Consider the following 23,843-nt stretch of genomic DNA (forward strand, 5'->3'; position numbering starts at 1 on the left):
CATATATTATCCGGCTCTACGCAGATATTTACTATATGTATTCTGTTGTATTGATTAGTAGTGCTGTATTAACATTTTAATAGTATGGTAAATGTAGTTTTGTAGTTAAAATGTAGCTTTTGTAGTTACAATAGAAACTATGTATGTGGGATATTTTTTCAAAGAGAGGAATGAGGTACTTGCAGCCACGGGACACCTGAATTTTTCAGAGAAAAAAAAAATTATTGCTCCTTTATCAGAAGAAATTAACTTCTTCCTGCCTTGCTCAGCCCTGAAGACGCCGTCAGGATGAAGAGGAAGAAGTTGACACTGACCAGACAGAATCCTTTGTTTGAATGGAATTTATGCATCATGTATGCATAAATGTGATGTATGAAATGAGATGCATAAATATGCAACAGGCTATTGCTTTTAAGGGTTAATCCTCTGTTATCGTGTGCCCCTTTGTGGGGCTTATTTTTCCCAGAAAGAGGTACTCAGACTGTCTGTAACTCTTTGGTTTTATCGTCTCGTATCATCCTAATCCTAATTGTCCAAATTTTTATTACTCTAATTTTATTACTATTTTAATAACCATTTTATTACTATCAAACTTTTAAACATTTAAAAACAAGTGCCTGGCATTTTTCACAGGCAGGGTCACCCGGGAGCCTCCTTTTCTCCAGACTGAACACCCCCAGCTTCCCCAGCAGCTCCGCACAGGACGTGTGCTCCTGACCTTTCCCCAGCTCTGCTGCCCTTCTCTGGAGACACTCCAGCCCCTCCACGTCCTTCCTGATGTGATAAATGAATATGATTTGTGCTAACAATTGTAACTATATCAATATTTTAGAAAATATTTGTTAAAAAGTAACAGAGGAAAAGGAATAACCATTTTATTACTATCAAACTTTTAAACATTTAAAAACAAGTGCCTGGCATTTTTCACAGGCAGGGTCACCCGGGAGCCTCCTTTTCTCCAGACTGAACACCCCCAGCTTCCCCAGCAGCTCCGCACAGGACGTGTGCTCCTGACCTTTCCCCAGCTCTGCTGCCCTTCTCTGGAGACACTCCAGCCCCTCCACGTCCTTCCTGATGTGATAAATGAATATGATTTGTGCTAACAATTGTAACTATATCAATATTTTAGAAAATATTTGTTAAAAAGTAACAGAGGAAAAGGATATATAATTACTGTCACAAAACAGACGTTTTCAGATGTTCATGAGAAATAGGATACAGGATGGAGTATTGAGATAAGCAATATCCCAAAATGGATCCCGGCCTCAGAATAATTAAGGGATCAGCCTTGAAATCCATAAAATTGGAATGATTCCAGGTACCTATGAAACAGTGAGGCTTATTTTTGGAATATAATGCTGGCTTCTATAACACAAGACTTGGGGTGCACGTGCAACCGGAGGGGTTGTTCAAAGGACAGCGAGGATGATGAGAAGCCTTTGTCAGAAGCGACCACCAAAGAGCCAAGAGGACCCCTCAGAAACAAGCGGGGCACGTGCTATGCAGTACAGTGATGGAGATTTCAAGAATCAAAAACAGGAGGAGATTTATGGGAAAATACTGATGAATATCTATTAGCATACAGTATGTAAGTTGTGTTTGGATTCCTTTGTTTTTTGGTACAGGAGGCAGGGTGAGAAACCCCCCCATGAAGCCTGGTTGGGTTTGCACCCCAATCTGTTTTGCTTATGCCTTATCAGAACCTTAATCAGACTTAAATAATCACTGCCAAATTTACTTTGCACATGCTTACTTGATTGTATTCATTTTATATAAAATTGCTACTCAATTAAAATTTCTGCTAAATTCTAATTTTGTGGTTTATTAAATTAGACATAAAGGACCTCATTCATAACACTGATTTTAGGGGCCCAAAACTGAACACAGGATTTGAGATGTGGCCTCACCAGGATCAAGTACAGGGGTACAATCACTGCCCTGGTCCTGCTGGCCACACTCTTGCTAATACAGGTGTGAGAAATGAATTCCACTTTTCAAAAATTTTAAAAATTTAATAAGGGATAAAAGGGACAAATCAATAACAGTGTTGGGTGCTTGGCTACGGCCAGAGGCACATCAGCTAACCACAGTAACTCTTCTTATATGCTTTTTCTATTGCATTGGCCAAGTACATATTCATAAAGATTATACTTGTTCAAACATTTCTTTGAACTCGTTTACATGTTCTGGGAATTCTCTAGCTTGGTTTGACCCCTGACCCACCTTTTTAGAGTACATGAGTAATCGTGGATGTGGTTTTGAGGGCTGTGTGTCACTTCCTCACAACGGCCGCCTGTTCTGTGGTTTCAGCAGGTGAGAGTTACTGACAGTTAAAGGGTCAGTAGCAGGGATCCTCATCCCATCCATTCCTTAAGTGTTATCTGACCATGCAGATGGTTTTATCTATTTCCACAAGTACTTTAAATCAACACTAGCTATTTCACAAATATATTTTGAGTTATTCTCAATATTGTCAGTTATTTACAAAAATAAAAGTATTCCTTATTATTTCACTACTACAGCTACTTCTGCAAAAGTTAATGTTGTAATGCACAACACAGCATCCACTTTAATAATTTGCAAAAGCCAACACATAATTAGTGAAAGCCAACAACTACATGGTTATTTAACACCGAGACAGCAAAGGCAGAGAACAAAATACCATAAAAGGAGAATACATTTATGGTATTCTCTGTAAGTTCTCTAAGTCTAGAGTGGCATCAGAAGACCACCCTGGACTGCCTCCCTGACGGACCCTTGGAGACTGTAGCTGTGGACTTATGCAATGCTGTGACAGCCTGAGGCAGAGTTGTAACCAGGCCCCAAGAAATGTGCAAGATCATGTGGTGAAGTCATGCAACTGCAGCAGTATAAAGGGCTGCTTGCTAAAGAACTGGGTGTGCTTCTGGCTGTTGCCACACACACAGTGCCGTTACTTTTGCTTTGTTGATCTGTCCCCTGTTATCCCTCATTAAACTCTTAACATTTGGAGGCGTGGGCTTCGTTTCTCACACAGGCCAGGATGCCACTGGCCTTCTTGGCTGCCTGGGCAGACTCATGTTCAGCTGCTGTCAACCAACACCCCCAGATCCTTCTCTGCTGGGCATCCTTCCAGACTCTTCCCCCAGCCTGAAGGGCTGCCTGGGGTTGTTGTGACCCAAGTGCAGGACCTGGCACTTGGTCTTGTTGAACCTCCTCCAGCGAGCTCATCAGCCAAATTAATAGGCATATTCTGGCTCATCAGGAGGCTACACCAAACACAACATAGAGCTTTTAAGATCAGTTCCCTATATCAGCTACATCAGCTTTGGCTTTTTGGCATTACTGGCATCATTTCACTTGGTTTCCCAAATCCCTTTGCATCTGCCCAGATGCAGCATAAAGGAGCTAAGATCAAGCCCTGTGTCCAGGCTTGCAATTAGATTCTATATATTAGCCAAATACTGCTACACAATTCCAATTCCCAGATCTATTACCTAGATTACACTCAAATGAGTCAACATGATTCAAGCACCCACAGGTGCATAAATCTTAAACTAGTACGGCCTTCCTAACAGAAGTCTGTTCTTCAACACAGGAAAAATTCTCTGTGGAGAATTTCCAAAGAAAGTCCAAAACCCTTGTGAGCTCTTCCTCCAAACTGTTGCACTATCAAGCCATACAGTTCTGTGAAAGAGCCAGAAATTAATGCTCAGTGCATTTTTGGAAAAAAAAAAAAAAAAAAATCAGTTAATAAGCTCCAGTCCAGTTTCTTTTATACTTATGCTGTAAGTGATCTTCAGCTGTCTTTGCATTTGTATGCTTATCTTGGGTACTAATACTTATTACCATGGAGCCCTTATACATCCTGACATCCCTACTGTCCCTCCATAGGGACCAGCTTGCTCACTCTAAGAGCTGTGATTCACATCTCAATGCCACTAATTCCCATCAGGCACCCTTCATTTATGATGCCCCTGACAGGCTGATGAGAAGTCCCAGATGTGTCATTCCACAGGTGCTTTGAGTACTTCACTTGGAATATCTTCAGCTGTTTTTCCATCAGTGCTTGTGCTCGTTGCTTCTACACACTGCTCTGCTAAAGCACGGGTGACACAAGGGGCTGTGCTCAGAAATATCCCCATCTGTGAGCTGTGACAAGCAGAGGAACAGTCAGCAGAGCAGAGAGAGAGCCCAGGTGAGCATTCCTGTGGTCATTACCGCAGAGGATACTTGCAGGACACCCTCAGCAGAACATGTTCTAGCAATACTACAGAAGCAGGAAGAAATCACACCTTGTAAGGTCATTTTGCTCATGGATAGTTATGATCTCTGGTCTGGAGGAGGAACATGAAGAAGCACCAGCCTGGAGACAGACCTGATAAACCCAGCTAGCCAAAAAGCCCTGTCTCATACACACGCCTTCTGTGACATTTACACTCACAGCAAGCTCGCCCACAGTTGCAGACCACATGGAGCAAGTAAGTGCTGCCTCTTTTGAATCATCAGGTCTGTTTTCCTGAATTAAGAAACAGGGCTCTTCCTCACTAGCCCAGTATCATTAATTCCTACCACTGATCTGGAATATATCATCAACAGCAGTAAAATGTACCTTCTTCCATCCTCCCTTCCCCTGATGCTTTAAAAACATTCCCATCTTCTTTTCCACATTCAAGTCAAGCATTTTCTGCATTTTCATTTGTTTAAAAGGCTAATACCATTCCTGGGTTACCTGTGGGTTTTGTCATACACTTTGGCACGTCTCTGGTTAATGCTGAAGGATGATACCCCAAGGCATATTCCCTCTGAGCAGAGATAGATCTTCAACGAAGCAAAAACCAACTGGGCTGAGTGCTGTCTTCAGCTCACACAGGGGCTGCAGTGACAGAGGGGCTGATCAAGGCAAGAGTGGGTGGCTCTGACCTTCTGAAGAGGCACTGCACCAACACTGAGGTGACTCCGCTCTTCTACATTTATCCCTGAAGATGGGTGGTGAAAGCCCACACAAACCCAGAGTGTGATGACAGGTACCAAAGTCGAGGAGAGGTTTCCTTGCTGGATGTGCTAAACTCTCAAACAGAGCTGAGAGAGAGAAGATCTGAGGTTTCACTGTAAGCAGAATGGTTCACAGGTCTGTTATCCCTGTGAAAGGTCCACTTTTAACAGGCTGAAACTCCTTATGCATGATGAAACTTGAAAAATTCAAGATCATCAAATGTTGCAGTACAATCCCATGACTTTTAAGCTTGAAGCATACAAAACAAACAAAAAAAAATCCCCACTTAGGGCCACAGATACCATGTTTGTCCACAGTTACACAGCACAGATATAACCCAATTAAAACAGAACCCTAAGACATGTGTGCATAAGACATACACTGCCTCTTGGCCCCAGGGCTGAGAACTGGTTCCTGCTTATCTTTCATTTTGCAGTATAGGCTTGGACATAACCAGGCCAAGACCTTCATTTGTTCCAACCATTTCTCTGCAAACCCCCACAGGAGCAGAGTGACACGGCGAGCACTGAGGCATATGGAAGTGGAATCTGGGATACCAACCATGCAATTAACACATGAATAGCGGATGGTTCTTCCAAAACTCATTTATCAAGAAACAAAGAAAGGTGCAGGTACAAGACTCAGGTTTACCTTCTCCAACAAAGGTACTTTGACTTCAAGCCAACCACTTTATCCCATAAATGACAGCCTGACTGAACCTTTTTTTAGCTCTCATGTTAATGCCAGGGATTTCCCTATGAGCTGGGATGCTCTCAGTGTTACTCCTCGAGGCTGAGACACACCTGATCAACTGCAGGTTTCTGGTAAGTGACTGACATCATACACAGTCTTGTATTACGGTGCCACTAGATTTTGCACTGGTAACTTTAAATCATTATCATATCTTCTGCAGTAACAGAGCAAACTTTGCTATCAAACTATGTTAAGTCTTACTTTTGCAACATTTTTAATAAAACTGCTTTTTTTGAAACCTTTGGCAGTGGTTCTTCAAGGGTCTGAACTGCTCACCTGCGCCACCTCCTTGCTTGCCCAAGGCTCCAACACATCCAAAAGCCACACACCTGCACAGCCATCCCTTGCTCCATTTCAGAGCCACCTCCTGCATCTGCACTCCATGTCTCCTAATACAGCTTGTTTCTCTCCCACCAACAAACCACGTGGTAAGCAATTCTGGCCCACCTGTTCCATACACAATATGGCACTGAGATGAGGTACACTGGATTTCTCAAGGATTTCTGTGTGTCACAAACACGGAGAGGGGTGCAATCCAACAAAACCCAGTCATTTCTCTCCTGCTGCAGCAGGACTTGTTCAGCTCATTTTGTAGCACAAACACAGCTCTGCAGAACTGCTCTGTTTAATTCTCTGTTCAGGACTATCTGTCCCACTGGATGCAACAGGCTTAGGTGTATTTTAACAATTCCTAGTGCCCAGAGAAGCATAATGAATTAATATGAAATTCATAATGAAGTTCAGAAACCTGAGTTTTGCTAACTCAGCACTGTGGAGGGGCACAGAAAGCCCCAAGGAACTGTTGCTCTCATCAGTCGTGTCTCTGCTGCAGATGGCATGGAGCAGGAATTCTTCCAGTACACTATGAACTTTGCTTGTGGATTAGAAGCAGGGAGGAGGAAGACCAGGAGAACAGAAATTACCTAGGAAAGGCTTAATGTCTGTTCTTAGAACAAACAGTTCTATTTCTGTAAACTACAAAAGTGACATTTAAATGTAAATTTAAAAAATCATCAGGTGAAAGGCATTTTAGTTGAATGCAATTAGCACCAAGGACTTGCGGGCTGTTTGCTGAGCAGTCATCCCTTCCAGCATATAAATTCCCAGGTACAAGATGTGTTGACAGTAAGAAAGCTTTTGCCTATAAGGTTTTTTTCCTGCACTTCTGAACTCCACAGTGACAGGAAATCTCTGTCTCTGGCATGCTTCCAGCTTCATAACCATAATCCCAGGTGAGTTCGGTTCCAGCTTTCACATGTCTAAGGAATAAAACAGTTAATTTGCTTGAACTAAGTGAAACAGTACTGTGCTAACCATTTGTCACCAACAACCCACATGCAAATCCAAAAACTGCAGGGGGCAGGGAGCATCACACAGGCAGCTTGATGGGAAGGAAACAAGGCATACAAGGAGTCGCTCATGCTCCTTTGGCTAAGGAAATTGCAAATAGGGTTGGAGTATAAACAATGTGCTCTAACTTAGAAGGGAATTCTGGGGAACAAAAATAAAAAAAAAAACCAACCCACCAAAGCTAACCAAACAAAAAACCAAAAATGAAAAAAAAAAAAAACCAACCCACCAAAACCAAAGCCAACCAAACAAAAAACCAAAAATGAAACAATAAACAAACAAACCCCATCAAAACAAAAAAAAACAAAAAAAACCCCAAAACAAACAAACAGAAAAAGGAAAACCACATAAGTAATACATCTAAATGAATAACAGTTTTGTTATTTTTCCTATGTATAGTGCATCACTGAAGTTTGAACAGATCTCTGCATATGTTTTTGAAGATTGTTATTTTTGGTCTGACAGGCTACCTTTTAATGCAATTACACTATGTGTACAAAGCCCAAAACTCAGAATTAACCACATGCTCCTCATGAACCAGCTGCTCTGGTAGTAAAATAGAAGAAATGTCTAAGGCAGGAAATTCATTGTCCAAAACAAATGCCAAACTAAACACCTGAGATTATGATGCTGAGGAACAACTGATGGAAAATGTAAGAAAATATGAATATTGTGATGAAGGGAGTAATTCTCTGATGTTTCTCACTGGATATGGTATAGAGAACTTCCAGTGAATTCCTAGGCAGCTGACTGACAACAAACACTGAGGACTTTTCATACAGCATGTAATTACAGCCTGGGACTTGCTGACTTGAGTCATGTAAAACAAATAAAAAGGTGACTGGGCAAGTTCATGTAAGGCACACAATTAAGCTCAATGATCCAGATGAAGTCCTTAATTTAGAAAAGTTGTAAAAGGGTGATGCCCAGAAAATGGAAGAGCCAGTGAGGTGAACTCTCCTTCAACAATCTTCTTCCCTAAGTCACTATTATCTCTCTCCAGTAGCCTCAATCCTCACTACACTTCTTTGCTGAGTACCTGAGCAAGAAAGACTCTAGCTAAAACAAAACTCTTTTTTGGATGTATTTCAAAATATTGTCCTCACAGTTCTTGGAGACTCCCAGTAAAATCCACAGCATCTGTGTCAGTATGGACCAGAGTTGCAAGGCTCCACAGAATATCAGTGTTCTGTGGAACTGGTTTGTTAGCACAAAGTCTCCCCTCTCTGTTCTGTTCTCACCTAGTTCTACTGTTGACATGCATGTCAGCCAACTTCATTTATACAATTCATCTTTCCTCTCCTGGATTGAGCTGCTGCCATACTGTGTCTCGCTGGTACCAGCTGTCTGTACCTCTCTTTCTGTTGTTAGTCACTAAGGAAATATGTGCATCTTTTACTTTCAGAACAAATTTTCACCTCTGTGTATCCTATTGTCACATGCCCAGGACATGCTGGGCTACACAAAGTCCTGCTTGTTTTGACAGCTGTGAGGAAAAGGACTGAAACCAGCTTGTTTGGCCCACAAAGTGTCTCAACCTTAATACCCTGTTTAATCCTGCCCTATGTGATGCAGATCTGGTGGCCATTCCTTGAGACACAACAGTGGGATGAGTGGATCTTGGCTTTCCAAATGACCATGCTGAGTTAAACCTATTTCTCCACTGAAGAAGATTATTACTGAAGTGGACACACCAAAATTAACCTTCCCTACTTCACATTTCAGTGCAAAACTGAAGTGAAACTCATTAGTCATAACCAATCACTGTATTTCTTCTGCCTTTAGTGCACAATAAGAAGTCACCTATAAGAAGGTATTTTTGTGCTTCTATGATCCAAGCATCTGCCCCACCCCCAGTGTAATTATGCTCTAATAAGTGGTGTTTTTTTCCTCCTAGTGCCTTGAATGAACAACATAAGACTTCCAGAAATTCACCTGTTTGTGAAGAATGCCACCCAGGGAAAACTTCTGTTGTGAGTTTCTACAAACACACTTTGTGCAAAGAGATTTGGGCAGCAGCTGTGCTGTAAAACAGAAAATCTGGATTAGAAACAGTCCAACACCACATTGTTGACTGAAAAAACTGTTTTGTGTCAGACATCTGTCACCAGTAAAGGTAGTTTCTTCCTTCCCTTCTCGAGCCCACATGGAAAGTTTACCACCCAATGCCATTTCTAGGGCAGCAGTGCTAGGGAGCAAGCAATGGATTACATGACAGTGTGCTGGCCAAGTACAGGATGTGAAAGGTCACTCAGGTGCATGTAGGAACATGCATGCCCATGGGAACAGAAGGAAGGTTTCTGCAAGATGCACTACTAATATTAACACCATAATACCTCTGCAAGGAAGAACAGTTTAAACATATGCAAGGGCTTTGCTGTAAGACATATTCATGCCAATGAAGAGAAATAAATTATTTGTGGAAGACATATTCATGCTAATGAAGAGAAATAAATTATTTGCAGCGTATCTGCAGATGTGTCTATGAACTATTTGTCTTAGGTGGAGGTACTTGGCAATTGAACAGCCAGTGTGACCCAACCTACTGTCCTGTCACCTGGGATGGCAGAGAGCACCACATGTGCCTCTCCTGGCATGCACCACCGTTTTGTTTATGTGCAAAAAATTTCTATTTTAAGCTTAAATAAGTAAATTACGTATTTGCAGAGGCAACAAAGAGAACCCATGCAACTTAGTACTTACATTTAGAAAACGACCCACATTTCCTTCTTTTGTGGCATCCAGTACATAAATATTTTCTTCATTAGTGTTCTTGGGAAGCACCCCATCACCCTCAGACTCCTCACAAAGTGCATCTTGTTTTGGCTGCCTGCTATTTTCTTTGCAGTCAGCTTTTAGGGGTGCATTGCTGGATGGCCTCACAACACATGTGTCACTCAGCACACTGTACTTGCCACAATCAACACCCTGCAGTGACAGACTCTTGCATCCTGCACTCTCTACACCAGCAGAGTCAGTCTGTCCCATTTCCATCAGATGTTCTTCTTTCTGCTGCTGGGTGGATTCTGTCAATGGACATATATGTTATTTCTCAACACCAGTTTAAGGCCAAACCCTTTCCCTTGTTTGGCCCCAAACGCTTAGCCACCCACTTTTCCCATATCCTCCAAAATCTAAGCAGCTTCCTTGCTATCTACAAGTCTGTAACACAATTTTTCCATGTTTGTCATCAATCCTCCCACAAATGACTGTTTCCTGCTGTGATGCCTAAAGCACTTGCTCAAGGTGCCTCTGAGTGACCTAGTGTCTCACTCTTCTCAAATCCCATTCCAGACTGATTTATCCCACATAGCATTTTTTATTGTTCTCCACCTTAATTCCCAAGAGAATCACAACCTGTAATTAAGACAGAAGCAAGATGCATGTGCAAATAGGATCAGTTTCACACTGCCTCTCCAGCTTGACGTCTCCCCACCCCAGTATTATATCCTGTTCAATTTTTGTTGGCTGGAACAGGTACTGGGTGTGACACAGCAAGATCTGCAAGGCTGAGTTTCCCACAACTTCACAGTATTTGAGAAGCTGCTGTCTGGACAGTTCAACATGTCTCAACATCTATGGACAACATTGTTCTACTCTAAGAGCTGGCCTGCCCACACTGTCTACATTAAAGTCTATCACCTGACGGGACACAACTGTACAAAGCATGCAGTATATAGAACTCTGCAAACCTACTTTCTTTTCCTTTCTTGGTTCCACTGGTTAGTTTTGTTTTGCTTGACTGATGAATCTGAGAGCTACCATCTTCATCTGAGCTGGCACTGTGCACCTGTGTATCAAATGAAAAGGCTGCGATGTGCTGCACGCAACTCTGGGCCAAGAGGGCACAGCAAGGGGCTTTTACAACTCCAAGGCTGAAGTTTCAAAGCTATTGTAATGCATAGCTGTGGCTGAATTTGAGAAGTTAGTACATTTACTGCAATGCAACATTTATCTTCATTTCAAATTGTCCTTCATAATAACCAGGAAAAGAGTCCCCCAGTCAGTAAGACATGCAAATAAGGGCTTAAGTCCCAGCAATTTCACCAGGGTTGTAAGTTGCAGAGCCAAATCCCAAACATGCTTTTTTTCACAGTTTCAATGAAATGACCAGATGTGGCAGAATTTCTCCTCTTCCATCACAAAAAGGCAATTAGTTATGTGACCTCTAGAATGGACAGCACTGTAAAATATTTGCATGGAAATTCCATGTGCATTTCTTAAGGGCAATGAATCCAGTAAAACTTGCAGCATAAGTTTACACCAGTTTTCCTCCTTTGCACATGTTTGCAAGCAACACTTCACACTCGTGAAAGGTCACATTTAGGTCAGTTCTTCCAACTTTGCCACTGTATGAGAAAACTGCATAGACATTGTGAAATTCCCTTCTCTCCCTGCTGTGCCATTCTTTGGGGAGACACCACAAAAATATTATCACTCTGACCCCCTAATCCTGTACACAAGGGGTGCAGGGGGAGAATAATTACTTCAGGCTCTTGAGGAGTGTAAGTGAAGGGTAGAGAAGGGAAGGCCATGAGAGTAGATAGTGCTGGTCTGGGGGAACGTGCTGAAGGACTGATAATGGAGAGGGACGGGGTGCAGCTTCCGGCATGACAGCCTAGCTCAGTGTGACACAATCCCATGAAGAAAGGTCATTAGAACTATCTAAACATACAAGATGAAAGTCAAAGTTACCATATATATTCAACACAGTGGAAAATGAATCTGTTAAAGCCAATGATTACCATTTTTAGCTGGTGATTGCGAAAAACAAGTGTTCTAGTTCCAGGCCTTCTCACAGCTGCATTACTTGAATTCTTTAGATGAACCCTGCACAGAAAGGTCAAAAGGAAATGATAAAAGACAAACAGACCCATAAGTAACTCTCACAACACACATTTCTCTAACAGTCTTTAGTTCCAGTCCCTTCTCTAGAAGGAACTACAGCAGAGCCTGCAGTCTGGCCCCACCCCATGTTGTGTATTTTGTTTTTAAGAATTGAGAACCTAGGCTAGGTTCTCTATTGCATTTGTAAGAAAGCAGTTGCTCAAACTTTTTTGAGAGATCAGCAGCTGCTTTTACATCCTTTTCCAGCTGTCATGCTGAGAACCAAATTGTCTATTGCTTTATTATTATTATATCAGATTATCTCAAAATAGAGCACCTACAGAGTTTTGCCTTCTCCTGCTACTACTTTCAACAGTTTTGACAGTACAGCTTTCAACTAGGAAAACATATTCACTGCAAAAGTGGCGTTTTGTCAGACTCTTAACAGGAGAGGTTAAGGTTTCTGGCAGGAAAGGTTTGTTACAAATAACAAAAGGTTTAGAGACTGGGAGCAAAGGGCAGAACAGCTGGTGGCTGATGTATTATTGAACACTTCAGTGTCATCAAGCATCTTTAAACAATTTGTTTCAAGTATATTTTATTAATTCTTTCAAATTAGCATTCCCACTCATGCCCTGAACAGATCAAGTACACCCAAGAGATGAACAGAATTTCTAGAAAGTGCCAAGTAGTATACACATGTAAAATTAATATAGAGGGAAAACTCTGTCCCACTAGAAGAAATAACTGGGAATTTAAAAATAAGTTCAGAAAGAAAAAATCACCACCCTCATATGAGGGTGGACATATGAGGACATACTCTAAGTTATACAACAGAATTTCTACATTAGCAGAATATTAGTTTTGCTATGCTTAAGCTTACTTTGATAAACTTACAGAGTTGATTTATTTTCATTATCCACAGTCTGAGACAATGATTCCTGATTCTCAAGAATGTCATTTTTGTCAGTCTGCACTAGTTCAATCACTGAGTCTGAACGATCAAGGCCAAGTTTTCTTTTTTTGGAAGAAAAGTCATGGTCTCTATCATTCACTGCATTTTTCTCCTTCAGCTCTTCCTCAGCATCTCCCAAAACTTCAGCTCTGCTCATTAATCTGCCTGAAAGAAAAAGAAAAGTTTTCTTGGTTTTTTTTTTTTTTTTTTTGTTTTGTTTTTTTTTTTTTAATGCTTGTTTGCTGAGTCACACTCACTATCACAGGTCAAACTTACATTAACAAATACAAGAGCATTACTTTGGAAAGCAAAATATGAATGCTGTCTAGAATTCTATTATGTCAATATAGGCTGAAGTACAAACTGAATTAGAGAAGGGCATGGCTTTAAACTGAAAGAGAGCACATCTAGATTAGATATTAGTAAGAACTTCTTCACTGTGAAGGTGGGAGGCACTGGCACAAGTGGCCCAGAGAAGCTGTGAGAGCCCCATCTCGAAGAGTTCAAGGTCACTTTGGTGGGGTCCTGAGCCACCTGGTCTAGTGAAAAGTGTCCCTGCTCATGGATGTTTTTAAAGGTCCCTTCCAACCCAAACCATTCCATGATTTTATTATTTTTACCAAAGGAAAATTAGCCCTGGCATAGGATGCACAGATTTGTGAGGGAAAAAGTCAGCAGCCTGAGATAGGTTTTGCTCCATTTGTTTGTCTGTCACCATCTCATAGCAGAGCTTTTCGAAGTTCTTATTCATATTGATCATATTGCAGGTTAAGATTACATTGACACACTTCTCTTCCAACCCTGTATTTCCCCATTCTCAAAAAAAAAAAATCCAGGACACACACCATGGGAGAGGAAGAATTATGCTACATGTCTTCACAGGTCCCCTCCTGCTACCTGAGTAAGTACAAACAAATGTCCCCTTGTCGATGTCATCCAGGCAGCGGACACCCCAGCCCTTCTTCTCCGTGTTGAACACTTGCAGCCTGACTTGAATGCCATGCTGTACAACTCTGTTCTGACACATCAGCTTGTCACACCTGCACAGCACACTACACTCATAAATCCTGTCAAGAGAAGAAAAACAAAGCACAATATAAATGGATGCATTAGCATAACGAAGTTCCTGTTATTAATTCCACTTCTACGCATCAACAAGGCAGTGGACTAAAATATAAAGACTGTGCCTAAAACTGGTTGTGCAGCAATGCTCTGAAGCTTGTGACTTTCTTGACTGCTGGTTCATTAATTTTAAGAGTCTGTCTGCCAGATTTTGATGTAAGTATACATGATTACATACACTTTGGCATAAGAAAAACAAATGCTATATTTTTGCTTAATAGGACTAAATCACACAGAAACAGAAATCCCAAAGAAGCACCTAATTCTATACTGGAACTGATTTTAGCAAGACAACATATGCCTGGACTTCACTGTAGCTGTCCATGCTAATGAAGCATTTCCAAAAGGACTCATAATTGTCTTTTTTTTTTTTTAAAATCTGTTTCTGGGTTCTCTGACACTTTAATTCTGCATGTCAGCCAAAACCTAACATCCCACAGAGGACCAAAAGGGGCTCCTCAAGCCTGCAGATTCAAGCCTTTGGCTATTGCAGAGCTCTACCTTGCATAAAATTCCACTCCTAGACACCTGAAGTAACTAGCATCTTCTCCAGGCCACCTATTAATCCACAGGACCTGAATAAGAGAAAGGGCAAACACTTGAAGCATTGGACGGCTTTGGAGATCCTTGGAAGAGTCACCCATAAGCAAGTCTGGCAAAAGCGGCTGGCTGATGCATCTTTAGGATTCTGGTCACTCTTCACACTTCTCCTGGACCTTGACCTAAGCTGTGAAAACTGTAGGATCTGCAATACAAAAGTTTTTTTTCCCCTCCTTTTATTCAAGTCACATTAATTATTTTTTATCATCCTGATCTATCACTAAAATGGTGACAAAATTTCGAAGGTTTCAGTAATCCAGAAACTCCAGTTATTTTAATCCTGTGGCACTTAGACTGAACTATTAACTGCTGTTTTATTTGTATGCTCTTATTTTACTCCTGTAGTCTTTCTTACCCACTAGGAACAGGCCCCTCCAGTCTCTTGTAACGGTATCCACGGGATCTTTTAATACTTGGAGACAGAGAAATTTTACTACAGCCTCTTGCCGTTAGCTGTAGGCATGCACATTTTGACCTAAAAATAAGAGTAAAACATCTCACAATGGATTTGAAGCAGTATAAATCAATGATAAATCTAGGTAATTTGAAATGCACTTGACTAAACACACACATGTATAAACCTGTATCCCCCTCCCTGCTCCATTTACTCCACAAGGCTGTTTCAGGCACCTTTTTCCTTAGTCTCTTGGCTGGTTACCTGTGCTTTACAATAACCATGTTCTCTCCACCCCAACCCCATTCTTCTGCCAAGCTCCTTAAATGGCACATGTGAACAGCTGAAGTACAACAGAAACTTATTATAGGCAGGACACTGTCAAATGGATCGAATGAATAAAAATCACCTCTTCTGCCACAGCATCCCAGCCTGTTTGCCACTACTCAGTTATCTTCCTCCCTCCTTAGCCCCCAAGAAATGAAGAATTTTACACTGTGGAAAATTCAAGCAACAGTGCTTGTCTGCACCACTGTATGTCATGACAACTTCAAAGAGTCAGAGTGATTGTGCAAATCCTAAACCCCAAAACTACAAATCAAAAGCATCTCAATTCTTGTGGGACTTTAGTACAAAGAAGCGGCACACTGTGTGCTTGCTGTTTTTCACCACTCAGCTGAAACTAAATTATTAAAATTAAGTTTCATTATACCAGGCTGTGATTTCAAGCTTTTGTTGGCTCATGAGGAACTATGTTGCACAGCAGCATGTGCAACTGCCCTAGCTTTCAATAATACAAAACAGATGCAACACCAACTAACACCTACAGAGAGAGATCAGACAAACATCCTTCAAGAAAGTAGACAAAAAATACCACCAAACTTGCATGTGGTAACTGTGGCAGGTTTCCACAGTGTCTGTACCTCAGGGTTACAGGGATTTAGAAAAAGATGACAATATGCAAGAGTATTGGAACTGCTCAGAGCACAAATGCATTGTGTAACCACTGAGTTTTGTAGTTTCTGTTTAGACAAGGGGAAGGACAACATGTAGAGGTTGGAAACGGGGATGTTTCTTTATCTGCCCTCAGTAATCCTCTGAGTTCCAAATGATCTGATCCCTCAAGGCTGTCCCACCCCATCTACAGGATGCCATCTAACAGTAGGAACTGCAGCAGAAATTGTCAGGATCCTTCCCTGCCTGCCATGAAAACAAGCTTGCCTCTGCTGGCACAAGACTCTCTTCCCTACTCTTTTTCCAAAGCCAAGATATCTGCTTGCCAGCTCCACCTGGAGAAGAAGCACTGTCAGTTTGGAAGAAAGGAAAAGAAACAATAATCCACCTGTCGATCACTTCCTTCCCTATTACAGAAGGTGGACCAGTTGGAGCACCCAAGCTCTGCAGAAGACAAAGACACAGTGGTGTCAGTCAACACAAAGCATGGCACAAGATATTCCAGCAGTGTTGGTCCTGTTTGGTACTGTGCCTTCACACCCCACCACCCTGCTATTGAGGCATGGTGTGTCACTGGCCTGAGATGAGATCTTTCTACCTACCTATCGATGCAGCCATCTGTGCAGTCACAGGAATCAACAAACAGGCTGGAGAGGTTGTTGAGGTAATATCCACGCGGCCACGACGACTTCCGATACTTGAAATAAGGCAACCTTGCGTGGTCGAGAGTGTTACAGAAGGAGATGGGCACAGACTCGGCTCCGTCGCTAATATCGAACTCAAACACGAGGGGCTCGGGATTCATGGTGTTCCTGCCCAACAACACATATGTGTTGAAGGAGAAGTGATCAACAAACAAGAAATTGCACTCTGTTTCAAACAAGTAGTTTCGCACATCTCGAAAGCTCCTCAGACTCCGACCACAAGGAGCTTTGTAATTCACATCCAGCGGCTTCGAAAGGCAGTCTGCTTTTGCATGGCGTCTTTGGAAGTTAAACAGGATTGGGATCTTCAGAGGATTTTCACCCTTGTAGGAACCCACTGCTCTGTTGGCAAGACATGCACTAGAGCACTTGTGGTTCTGATACTGCACATTTAAAGGTAAACCTTGAATTTTGCTAGATGATTCTTTACACCCTGAGCAAGTTCTTTCCGTGTCCTCTTTTTCACTATTTGACATAAAAGAGGAAAAAAAAAGAAAAGAGCAGCATCTTAGACAACCAGTGCTGTGTTCAGTGTTTTAGCAGTTCAGTATTTTTAACCCCATTGCTAGAAGGCCCAAGGTTTCACATGGTGTAATTGTCCTAACAACATATAAAACCAAATTCAGTTGCATAAAAAAAAAGCTTCTTCCCAGAACTTACATGCTAAAACACAGCAAGGAAATTGTAAAAAAAAAAAAAGAACTATGTAGTTACCCCCATCTTTCAAATCAGTACCTGAGGTTAAATACTAAACACAGAGAGACTTAAGTTACACACCTGACAATCTGCACACTTAAGAAAGCCTGAGAACTGATGCTTAAGTCCTAACCCTGATAACACTCATGAACCTTTATTCAAAACCACGCCCTATTCTGCAATATTCTCATGTGGGAAATTAGACAAGTCTATCCAAAACCTCAGGTTTTCCACATAGGTCAAGTTAAAAACATTTTCCCTTTGAAAACTTGCAGGATTCAAATTGGGTTTAAAACACTGACTTTAGAAATACAGATTTTAGAACTCTCTCAACTGCAGTAGAGAATATGTCAAATAAGAAACTGAAATGAAGGCACTGACCTGTCAGAAGCTTCTACAGTCTCTACAGCATTGTCATCTGGAAGAAGAGGCTGCAGGTTGGGTTTGGTTTCCTGTGCACCATCTCCATTCAACTCATCACTTACTGAAAAAAAACGGAATGTGAGCAAAATCTTCATCAAACCAGATTTCAATTTATGATTGAATTTACTTAAGTTACTAAAGAGATAATTAACAAAACACATTACAAACAAGGCATTGCTATGAACTACAGCTAACAAAAAGCTTGTTAGCAAGTGTCCTACTGAAAAATCTTCCATGTGGTTTTCAAAGTGACCAGAAAGAACACGCACACAAAGCACGTTTACAGATCTCCCCTCATTGTTAGAGATAAAAGGATGTTAAGCTATTACAGCCAGTGGAGCCATGCACAGGATCACTGCCCACAGACAGCTTGGGTTCATAAGGGCTTACTAGTTCAAATTCTTTTCCTGTGGTACAAGTATTATACATATACACACAAACCACAAAAACACAAACCCAGGTGAGGGTTCACAGCTCAGTACTTGAGGAAATTAATAATTAGGTTTTCCTCACTGTAATGCTAATGGCCTTCTCAGATCTAATTTATTGATTTCAAAGAAGCGAATTGAGCTTCGAGTGAGTAAAACAAGACAAATTAAATCCACATACCAAACAAACACAATGGAAATGCACATACCATTTGCCAAGGTTAAGAGATCCCCTAGATTAGCTTCATTCACCAGTGCCCAAGCCTGCCAGCATTCTATGCAAAAAAAACCAAACCAAAACAGATACTAAGTTAGATTTAAGTGATGATAATAGGCAAACAAGGTATTAAATCCTCCAGAGACACTTGTTTCTCCTCATTTGCTCACCTAGAGCATCACAAGACTGATACTACTAGAAATGTGCTGCACCACAGGCCTGAGCAGACACATCCAGGAATTACGAAATTGTTACAGCTCAGAGCGGTAGTTGTGAATTGGCACTGAATATCTGTCAGCTTTTGGAAAGCTGCTGGAATGTTTCCAAACACACAAACTGGTGGCCTACAGTGGCAGCAATATGTATCAAGACAATTTAGTGTAAGCTTCTACCTTGGTCATCAGACTGATCATCTTCAGGCTAGGAAGTGCTGAAACTTGGCAGAACAAATTAATGCTACTTCTAAATTGGTGGAAATAGCCTTCAGACAGAAGAATGCAAGAGACCTGTTCTGTCTCAACCTCTTACCCCGTGCAATAAATACTACAAGCTGGCAAACAACTCTCAGCAAAATCCACTTTAATATTTTAGCTTGAAACCTTTACAGAACAAAGCACAGAAAAATTCAAACTGAACTTTATCACAGATTCATTGCGTCATCTGGGGATTCAAGTTCAACATTTATCTCTGCACTGCTTTGATATTTTGTTGTAACAATCAAGATGTAGGAGGTCAAGAACACAAAAAATTGCACTTCCAGTTTAGAGGAAGTGTTATATACATAATGCAGAGTGTGTGGCTATATTAGTTTAAAAGCATCTTACACCACAGTACATTTTCTTGCACAAAAAACCCCAATAAAATCCATAGATTACATTTATATGGGTGACTCAACAAAAAAAAGCAATTTTACTCAAATAAACCAGTAAAAAGAAATCTGTGTACTGCTCCAAGATTAAAAGAATTATGATTTTAGTGTATTTTGATGTAGGTAGAGGAAGCTTATTTCCTTGAAAATTGGGTCCAATCTGAAATGCATTAGTATCACATTTTTCTACTATTGTTTCATTTTCCTACTATTTTCTACTATTTTTCTACATGTTATAATGGTGTCCCTGACAAAAAATAATACTGAGGTGGTTATTATCCTACCCCAAAAACCACTCAATTCACTGACAACAGCTTGAAAGGCTGAAACTTCTGATGATACATGAAACACAAGGCACTACAGATATTTCATTACTTCTCGAAAATTAATATTTCAGTTTCATTTGCTTAAGAGCCATTCATTGTTGAAAAAGTATACAAGCAAAACAAGAAAATAGCCAATTGTACCTGAAATGACTTTTCTTTTTTAAAAAAGAAAATACTTTTTTTTTAAAGTTCTTAAAACCACCAACAGCTAAGTTATTAAAATTCAGAGATATCTGGATGACGGCAGATATCACACAGACCTACACAACGCAGGCCACAGCTACTCTGCAGTCCAGTTTGACCACCATAAGGATTTCAAACCTTGGTTTGTTGCAGTTCCATTCTTGATCTTTTCCTTCAGCAATGACAGCACGTTTTGCAGCTGCTCAAATATGACATCCACTCTTCTACCTCCCAATTGTGTCCAAAATGTCTTCACATCACCTGAAATGCAAATTACCATTTACAGTTCCTGAGAAGTCTAAAAACATACCTAACTCCTAGTGGACTATTCAAAGGCTCCCATTCATTTAATTTGGAGGCACTTCTGAAAAAACAATCAGTACAGCAGGATTCATTAAACCTCCAGAAGTCTATTCCTACACCTAATCAAGAAAGTGAAACAGAAGTCAAGTGATGAACTGGAGTGGCTTCCAATGGTGCACAATGCTCCTTCATGCAACTTTTTAAGCAGGGGACAAAGGGAGCTGTGGAAGCCTTCCTTCAGAGACCAGCAAATGAGTCCCACTAAAAATTAATCACTGAAACTCACAAAAGCGACACAGGAGAATATTTTCAACTGAATGAACTGAATATTTGACTTGACAAAAGACACTGGGATTTTTTTTAACAGCTGTAACTTCTCTTAGCTGCATAGGCTGACTATCCTGTTCCATCATTAGGTTTGGTATGTTTTGTCGGGGAAAAAACTTTCAAAATACATTGATATAAAAGCAGTTTGATGAATTTTGTTCAACAAGGGGTATCAGCTGAAATAACTAACACAGCCCATATATCATGCCTCCTTCCTCTACTAGAAATATTTTGTTTAAAGAAATGTTTTTTAAGCTACTGGTTTAGAACCTTTGAGGTGCTAAGCCCATCCATGAAGGCTCTTGTTAAAACTTTAGGTGTGCATCTTTGTCAAGGACTGAAAAGGAAGTATGTTTCAGTGTGTCGAAAGATGATGGCAGAAGAAAGAACCAGCTCTTTCTCAGTTTATGGTGCTCTTCTTCAATGACCAAGCACAAAAGCATAAGCAAATCTGTTTTCCTACTCCATTTCTAGAGGTGGAGTCCACTGTCAGCACACTAGGTTTTACATTCCACTTTCAGACAGCAAATCTCTGTTGGCAAATGTGCTGGGATGACGCCATCACAGCAGTCAGTCAAGAAATACTGCATTCTTGTCAGGCTCATAAAAAATATTCCTTCGTTTTTTGACTTAGCAGAGGATGACTTCTGCCACTCAGGGTGCCAGAAGCCCAGTGATGCTATGGCAGTGTGGTTACTCTCAAAAGCACCACGACAGCAGTGAAAGAAGTAACAATCTTCTGTCACCACAACCCCTGCTGCTCGTGCCACCAGCAGCTAAAGGCATAATACTTAATATCAACAGGCAATGATAAAAGTACTTTTCTTTTGTGAAATAGCTTGATTTGGCACTAACTCTCAACAAAATGTAATGATCTCTTATATTAACAGAAATTTTTTTGAACATGTGGAAAGCTGAAAGTCCAATTACAGAAAAAAATCACATCAATTTTTGGAAACTTACACTACTGGTACAAGGGACACCACCTGCCCTGTGCCATTCCCACCCTTCTGCTGTCATTGACAGTATCACAAACTTAAAACAACAAAAGGTATATTTAATATTTGTGTTTAAAATAAAATTTTAGAAATACATTAAATTAAAAATATGCATTTAGAACTTCTAGTAATGAGTTTCTCCATTGCAGATTGAAACTGCTGTCCTTATTCATTACATATTTTCAAATATTTCAATGCATTGACTAAATCTGGATGGCACTGGTGCATGGATTACTTCAGAGAATGGGTGACAGAACAGTTTCTTGTTTCTGGGTCCTCAGCTATAATAATGTGTAGGCCATAGGGAAATAAAACACTCACCCTGGAAATGCCTCCCCAGTTCTCATGCTGGAGTGCCCCAAAACTCCGGCAGCAAAAGCTCCGTTTTGCACAGAGAATCAAAGACTGCATTTTTGTTCATAGCATAATTTTCATTTCAAAAAAGAGAGATGTCCACACCACTGATCTCTCCAGTGCTAATGCTGCTATCACCAATCACAGCCAGAAGGACAGGGAATGAGCAGACACCAGATACATCTAACATGTCAGCACTCAGAACCATCTCTCCAGCTGATGGATCATGGTGTGCACTGGCATCTGGCTGGAGTGATTTTCTTCTCCCTTCATAGAATCCTTGTGACCACATCTCTTTTTTCCCCAGCATTGTGCAGGGGAATGATGCTAGAGCAAGCAACAAGCAGCCAAGGTCAGGGCTACTTACTCCAGCCACCAGATAAACAACCTGGGTGCGCATTTCCTGCAGCGCTGTTTTACAAACCTTACACCATAAAAGGCAAAACTGTTGTCTTCCAGTAGTAATTTTCATATCCGAAGCAGTGCCAAATATACACTCCTCTTTCCCTCCATAAATCCAGATTATACTACCTTCAGTGCTCTCCTCCCTGGAACTGGTAAGATTCTCCTCTTCAAAGAAGTCACACAGCACTACAAGAGGTGCAGAATGGACAAGTAAGTAAGAAATCAGGTGAGAAATTAAAAATAGTTGTAGCTACTAAGATTTTCAAAATTTATACTAATAAATACTACAGTGGATATCAGTGGAGGAGCACTGTGTGAAACATGTTGTGTTGAAACAGTCATTCCCCTTTCAAACACTTGCCCCACGCCTTGTCAAGAGCTAGCTGAGGAAAACTCAAACAAGCAATGTGAGGAAATTTTTTTACTTAGGCCATTTCTTACTGTCCTTCAAGCATGAAGCTGCCACAAGATGACCCAAACTTTCCAGCACATTCAGATGAGCCTACACAACCCCCTGCCCATTAACTCGCAGTTGGGTTTTTTCCCCTAAATTGATGTGCTCAGTACAGCAGTACTATAAATAAATCAATTTATTTAGGGGAAAAAAGGGAAAGCTTTTTTAGGTAAATAAATTACTGAATCTGTTTCCTGCAAGATATCCTTCACTGCAAGAATACTAAGAAGTAAGACAGCACTCTTCGACCACATTGAAGATTCCAAATTTTTATCTCCATGAATCACGGAATCAAATCGGATGGAAAAGACCTCTGAGATCACCCAGTCCAACCTATGACGGAGCTGCAGGATGCCAGCTGGACCATGGCACTGAGTGCCACATCCAGTCTTCCCTTAAACACCTGCAGGGACCGCGACCCCACCACCTCCGTGGGCAGCCCGTAACGACACCGACAGCGTAAAACATACCTTATTTACGTTAGCTGCTTCATCTTTTCTATGCTGTAAGCGAAAAAAGAAATCAACCCCAAACCTTGCCACTCATTCCGGATACCTCATCCAGTTGAACGGGAAAATAGGTTAAGACGGTTGACTCCTAAAAAATGTTTCTTACAAGACTAATGGCTGCCCAAAACACGCATATACACATATATATATATATAATTTTTTAAAGGCTTACTGCTTTTCTCTTCCATCCTGCGGGGAAGCTGCTCGGGGAGCTGTCACCCGCGCTGTGGCGGCGCGAGCGCGGCTCAGGTCGGGGTCTCGCTGCGCTCCGCCACGGCTGCAGGGCCCGCGCCGAGGGCCGGCGGGCAGGGGCCGGGGTGCCTCTCGGGCTCGGAGGCTGGCATGGGGCGTGCCTGCGGCCAGGGCTCGGGCCCCAGGTCACTCCCGCACCCCTCAGGGCCTCGTCCCGGCCCCCACCGGCTTCTGCTGCTGCTTCTTCCCTTCTCCTCCTCCTTTTCCTTCTCCTCCAACGCTGCCCCCCGCTGCCGACCGCCAGGGGGCGCAACCCCGCCGGGAAGCGCGAGCGCCTGGATGTGGGCGGCCCCACATGAGGCGGGACCGCGCGCGCCCCGCCTTTCTCTCTCTTTCCATTGGTTGCGGCGGCAGGAGGGGCGGCGGCAGCGACCAATGGAGGGGCAAGGAGGGCAGGGCGGGGGCGGGGCCACGCGGCGGCGGAGAGACGGCGCAGGCGGGGCGGGGGCACGGCCGAGGGACTGGA

The 23,843-nt window shown here is 41.7% G+C and overlaps 1 protein-coding gene across 3 annotated transcripts; it reads right to left on the reverse strand.

Moving 5' to 3' along the window:
- Window positions 1–5,564: 5,564 nt before the first annotated feature.
- On the reverse strand, window positions 5,565–23,628 carry SETDB2 (SET domain bifurcated histone lysine methyltransferase 2). 3 transcript variants are annotated; one of them, XM_041467003.1, is made up of 14 exons: window positions 23,298–23,628; window positions 22,289–22,348; window positions 19,914–20,036; window positions 18,391–18,456; window positions 17,712–17,814; window positions 16,533–17,099; window positions 14,938–15,057; window positions 13,758–13,927; window positions 12,803–13,025; window positions 11,824–11,908; window positions 10,775–10,868; window positions 9,782–10,104; window positions 9,014–9,097; window positions 5,565–6,987 (listed from the first exon to the last, which is right to left on the reverse strand). In XM_041467003.1, exons 1-14 carry the CDS (start codon window positions 23,311–23,313, stop codon window positions 6,943–6,945), a joined length of 2,079 nt encoding a protein of 692 aa, XP_041322937.1. In that variant the 5' UTR covers window positions 23,314–23,628; the 3' UTR covers window positions 5,565–6,942. The 3 variants fall into 3 exon arrangements, with proteins under 3 accessions (XP_041322937.1, XP_041322934.1, XP_041322936.1); XM_041467000.1 differs by having other exon boundaries at window positions 9,014–9,102; XM_041467002.1 differs by lacking the exon at window positions 22,289–22,348 and having other exon boundaries at window positions 9,014–9,102.
- Between the last annotated feature and the right edge of the window lie 215 nt (window positions 23,629–23,843).

Source organism: Pyrgilauda ruficollis, unplaced genomic scaffold (assembly GCF_017590135.1).
Source record: "Pyrgilauda ruficollis isolate IOZ18807 unplaced genomic scaffold, ASM1759013v1 scaffold20, whole genome shotgun sequence".
NCBI classification, from domain to species: Eukaryota; Metazoa; Chordata; class Aves; order Passeriformes; family Passeridae; genus Pyrgilauda; species Pyrgilauda ruficollis.